This window comes from Hakea prostrata, chromosome 8, assembly GCF_041222555.1.
Source record: "Hakea prostrata isolate BN-2017 chromosome 8, UWA_Hpros_2, whole genome shotgun sequence".
Lineage (NCBI taxonomy): Eukaryota > Viridiplantae > Streptophyta > Magnoliopsida > Proteales > Proteaceae > Hakea > Hakea prostrata.
In genome coordinates this window covers 15,001,912-15,006,959 of record NC_142607.1, presented here as the reverse complement: position 1 = coordinate 15,006,959, position 5,048 = coordinate 15,001,912, and the positions used below count along the sequence as shown (strand labels likewise).

The window sequence follows — 5,048 nt, the reverse complement described above, 5'->3', positions numbered from 1 at the left end:
TCTTCATGTCCATCTTGGCATGATCATCTTGACTTAAACTTCATGTCCATCTTGGCATGATCTTGGCTTGAGCTTGACTTGAGCATGAGCATATGGTTTTGACTTGGAGTTGGTCCACTTGTTCTCATCTTGAACTAAAACAACACAACTCAATATAGCCATTAGTAATTCATGTTTATTATCATCAAAACCAATGGAGGCTGATGTGGCAAATGCTGACATGGCATTTTCCAACAGGGTATAATTATTTATTTCATTATGGAGGTAGAGTATATAACATGCTATGGGGCTTTACTCAAATTGTTTGGTTAGAGGGACTGGTTGTCTTCTTTCTCCACTGCCTTTGTTTGATTTCCGTGGCAGATTCTCTCATCTTGTTAAATTTTTCTTTTTTTATCTATTAGGTCTTCTCTATTCAGTCTTTCTTTTTATCTCTCTTTTTGTCTTTGTCATGACTCATAAAAATTTTTGAAGACTCACAAGTTTTTTATTTTTTTTGGCATGACCGGAGAATCCTTTTATTTTTTTTTTTTTTGGGAACTACTCGAAAGTCTTTTTATCTCTCTTTGGAATGACCCAGAAGTCTAATTTTTATTCTAAAAAGAGGGAAATTTCCCTCTCTAGATCCCAAAAAAGATTTTTTTTCTTAAAAAAAAAAATAATAAAATAAATAAATAAATAAAGAAAAAAAAAAAGAAAAAAAAAAGAAAGAAAAAGAAAAAGCAAAGGAGAATCAGATATGGAGGGAAGCAAGATAACATGGTACTCGAATCTCATTAATGTGGAGTAATTTGTTTTTTCTTCTGGTTGGTCCAATTTCTTTTATTTTTTATACAGCCTTCTTTCTCAACGACTTTGTTTAAACTATGTGACTTACAAGTCTTTCCTTATCCTACAGGAAAGAAAGTAAAAAAGAAAAAACCTTCATTAAGATGCTCCATACGCATGTGCCTTTCAAAATACGTATAACATTATAATATGTCATATTCATATTTAAAATACAATATATATAAATAAAAAAAAAGTTTAATGACTCGAAAGTCTCTCTTTTAAGTTTGACATCACCGCCTACTAACGGCTATAAAAGGCAAGGCTATTCTGCTCCCATCATGCCATCTCCTGCTCATAAGTCCCAGAAATTTCTGTTCTCTGGTAAATTTCTTCTTCAAAAGCAAGAAATAGACAAGAAGATGGAGCAGTTTCTGAATGTGCTGATTACAGATCAACACCGAGTGATCACCAATGAAAACGAGTTGGAGACGATCATGGAGCAGATCAAGTCTACCCATACTGATCACAGGGAGTTGGAGGGTATAGAGCATCTTCTCCAATTCATCACCGACATCCTTGAGCTCTCCACCACCAAAGACTGCCACATTAACCCTGTATGTATTGAGTTTACTTGCTTGCTCTCCCAATTGACATCACCTAGGCCTTATGTTTGAATGCGTCTACGTAGGTCGGGCGTGCGATGGAAAGCTTGAAAAAGAGCACCCCAAATTTCGATGCATTGACAAAAACCATTTATGACATCTCCTGCAAGGTTAGTAAGTCTGAGCTATTAGTACTATTGATCAGTAGTAGCAAACAGTAATGCAGAACTGACCATAACGACATTGATTATTACTTAATTGGATAGATATCATGCAAATGCGTCGAAGAAGGAGACAGGGAAGAAGAACCGACGTTGGAACTCTTCAAAATGCTTTCAACCTGTTCATGGGTTTCAAAGGTGGTTCTGGTCATGTCTGCCTTTGCTGTCACCTATGGTGGGTTCTTTGTATTGGAGGGTGCAAACAAATCCGAGCCCCTGAGAAAATTGAGGTGCCTTACTACGGCCATGGTTGACGTGACTAAGTGCATCAACAATATCAGATATCTCCCGGCAGACGCGAATCCACCTGACCAATCGGTTGTCCAAATTGCTGTTTACTGGACCATTAGGAGCGTCATCTGCTGTGTGCCCCATTTCTTCGGCTTCCTGTCATTGGGTCATGAGTATGCTCTTCTTATCTTCTTTCTTCATAGATATACGCACCCTACGAGTTTGGGTCGGCTATCCATTTGTGTCAACCCCTTTGTGAGGGTGGGGGCGTGTGGGGAGACAATTTGTCTGGGCGGAGAGGATCTGAATCCCTATCCATGAGGTCGAGGTCTGTACTTCCTCACACCTCTCCACCATACATTAAGGAAGGTTTAAATCCTCTAAAGTGCCCAAGATAACGGCCATCCATCAACTAGCTACCAATGAATGCCACGTATCCCCTCTAAATTTCCAATCCTGGGATTATGATATTTTAAAACCGGCCTAACCCGTTTAGTTCATCAATCATACCAAACTGTGAATAGTCCAATGATTAAAAATTCATAGGGTTGGTAACTAGCTGATGGATAGCGGTGACCTCTTCATCAAGAGATGCCGGTTGTTGCTAATGAATAGCAACTCTTCAATGATAGTTCATTTTCCTGCAATTCCTTATAATACACTGCTAGGATTGTGACACTTGGCACTTTATTATCCAACTGCTCTCTTTTGTCTGCATGGAATCACTCCTAAAATGTCTCCCAAATTGTCAAGTGTTACAATCCTAGCAGTGTATTCTAGGAAAGTGAATTATAAACGATGTGGATCGGCTAACCTGTATATCCATGAAGAACACAAAAATAGTAATATTGCATGACTCAGGTCTTTTTAGATATGTTGGTAGTATTTCATGCATGGATCGTTTTTTGAGCAGAAAATCCATTTATTCAGGCGTGGAAGGTGGCCAAACAGCTGTTTTCGCACTCAACCAGGCCTTTTGGGCAAGACTGTTGCAACAGTAGAGAGGAGTCTAGAAATTAACTGAAACTAACACTGAGTTTCTACTAAAAGCAGTTAGGCTACAAATTAATTCCATATCACAATTTATTACCGTTACAGGTACACTCCGTCAGAATCGCAGGATGAAGATCTGGACAAATTATCGGAAAAACTCAATGAGAAGCATATCCATCTTAAAGAGGTACTCGATCGTCATCAAGAACACATTGGTGAGTGAACAACAAGAAGGAGCCCTTTTTGGGGTTGAATTTAATTAAAACATCTTCTAAACTATAATTTTCATAAACTGCAGACAGCGTGATAAAATCCAAGCAGAAAAAGATATCAGTAGATTATCAAATGCTTGAGGAACTCTTCAAAAAGACTCAAGTAGACACAACAGAGATTCTCAATGCATTAACCAAGGATGGTCTAAACCCACTTCCTGAAATCTCCACCGAACAGCAGGTTCTATCTCTCCCTCTCTCTTGTCTATCATTCTTTATTTTTGCTTGCTTTGTATGTTAATATGTGCATCATGAAACATCTAGGTTGGTGTTGAAGTGACCGTGAAGAAAAATGTGTTGATATTGGTATCTGAAGTGGATTTTTTCCAAGAGATAGGGATTCTGATTGATATATACGAGAAGTCCGTGAAGCAGTCAAGAAAGGCATTCGAAGTACAGTGTCTTACAGTTGGGGAACTGAAAAAATCCAGAGAAGTGAACTTTAAGCAACTAATGTTGCATATGAAATGGAAGTGGGTGCACCATGAGAGTACAAGCGCAGTGGCTCAGTACGTCAACAAAGTGTGGCGCTTCAACAAGAAGCCCATCTTGGTGGCGTTGAACGAACAGGGTAGGGTTGTCAACACCAACGCCTTCACCATGATTAAGATCAAAGGAAGAATTGATCAATCTGTTTTCACCCTGGTGGAGAAGAAAGACATCAGGAGTCAAATGACGTGGAGAGTTCAACTCTTTCTTCAAACCATTGAGGAACACAGAAGCAAGCTCAAATGGGTTAACATTGTCCTTTTCTTCCTTCTGCTTCTTTTCCTTCGCAAGTCAAACAATTGTTGTCCTTGTCCACTGCTGGAGTAAAAATGACAAGAGAATTATGAGAAGCTACAATTCATTGCGAGAATTGTGAGAAAGATTGACTTTGGGTGGTAAATCGAAGGGAATTATAGGCAAATCGAAGAAGCTGGAGCTATCTCATAATTCGGTTGTTACTTTGGTTTACTGCATTAATAATTTGCAATTTTTTCCCTTGAATTTGGTAATTTTACATTAGGAAGTGGAGATTATTGTTGTGTGTCTTTTATTCCATAATAAAAATCAGTTTGTGTTCTTGCGATCAAGAAAAAAAAATCAGTGTGTTATTTCAAGTATGTATTGAACTAAAAATAATTGTATTATTAAAGCTTTTCAGTTTTGAAGATGATTTTTCTCTTTTCTTTTGGGAAAAGAAAGAAGGGAAAAGAAAGACAAGATAAGATATTTGTCATCATCCCATCTTCAAATTAATGTGGTATAAAAGCCTGCATATAAAAAGTGCCCGGGCAGACAGAATTAGGCACTACCAAGAGTAATTTAGTTCATAAGGGCATGTTTTGTTGTTATTGAGAGGTACTGGTGGCAATAATAGGTCATTCAGTTGTGACTTTCGAGTCACTAATTTTTGGGTGTAGAATCAAGTAGCATGTTCAGATCCTCTTTTCATTTTCATTTCAGTGAGTGTATGGGGTTTTGCCTAAACATTTTAATGTTTTAGGTTTTATGCCGCATGTTTACAGTTTCTGTATGAATCGCTAAATACTGGGTTAAGCGACTACCTGAGAAAGAATGTTTATATATACTGGCTATCTTTTGTGATTGTTCCCAACTAATGCATGCAGCTAATGCAATTAAGTGCCTTGAACCTGAGCTCTGAAGTACTACTCAGGCTCTTTATCATAGGGTTTTCATACTGTAACTTTTGAATGCCACTTTGCCTTATTTTTAGAGCTTAATATTTGAGAATTCCTCCTGCAATACTTAAAATATTCAATTGTGTTTGCATACATATAGAGGCTGTGCAGCGTGAATGCTGCTACCTCCTGTAGAAAGGATAAGCATTGCACATACAGGTAACTAGCTAGCTGCCACGAACAAGACAACTAAATGGTTTGTGCCCGATTAAATGGATCGTTCTATGTTGATCTCTCTTTCCACTCTCACTCACTTCCGAATTTAACAAATGA

At 37.9% G+C, this 5,048-nt stretch overlaps 1 protein-coding gene across 1 annotated transcript; it reads left to right on the top strand.

Annotated features, from left to right (window-relative positions):
* Positions 1-1,115: 1,115 nt before the first annotated feature.
* On the top strand, positions 1,116-4,200 carry LOC149007207 (protein SIEVE ELEMENT OCCLUSION B-like). The gene is made up of 6 exons (XM_089166679.1): positions 1,116-1,385; positions 1,460-1,543; positions 1,640-1,998; positions 2,924-3,033; positions 3,117-3,271; positions 3,355-4,200. Exons 1-6 carry the CDS (start codon positions 1,191-1,193, stop codon positions 3,904-3,906), a joined length of 1,455 nt encoding a protein of 484 aa, XP_089022805.1. The 5' UTR covers positions 1,116-1,190; the 3' UTR covers positions 3,907-4,200.
* Positions 4,201-5,048: the final 848 nt, after the last annotated feature.

What these genes read in the sequence shown, in the direction of transcription:
- LOC149007207 (XM_089166679.1), top strand. Translation starts at nt 1,191, where the DNA reads ATGGAGCAGTTTCTGAATGTGCTGATTACAGATCAACACCGAGTGATC. An exon ending in AAGACTGCCACATTAACCCT is followed by an intron (nt 1,386 to 1,459) that starts GTATGTATTGAG and finishes GCGTCTACGTAG; the next exon opens with GTCGGGCGTGCGATGGAAAG. An exon ending in TTTATGACATCTCCTGCAAG is followed by an intron (nt 1,544 to 1,639) that starts GTTAGTAAGTCT and finishes TTAATTGGATAG; the next exon opens with ATATCATGCAAATGCGTCGA.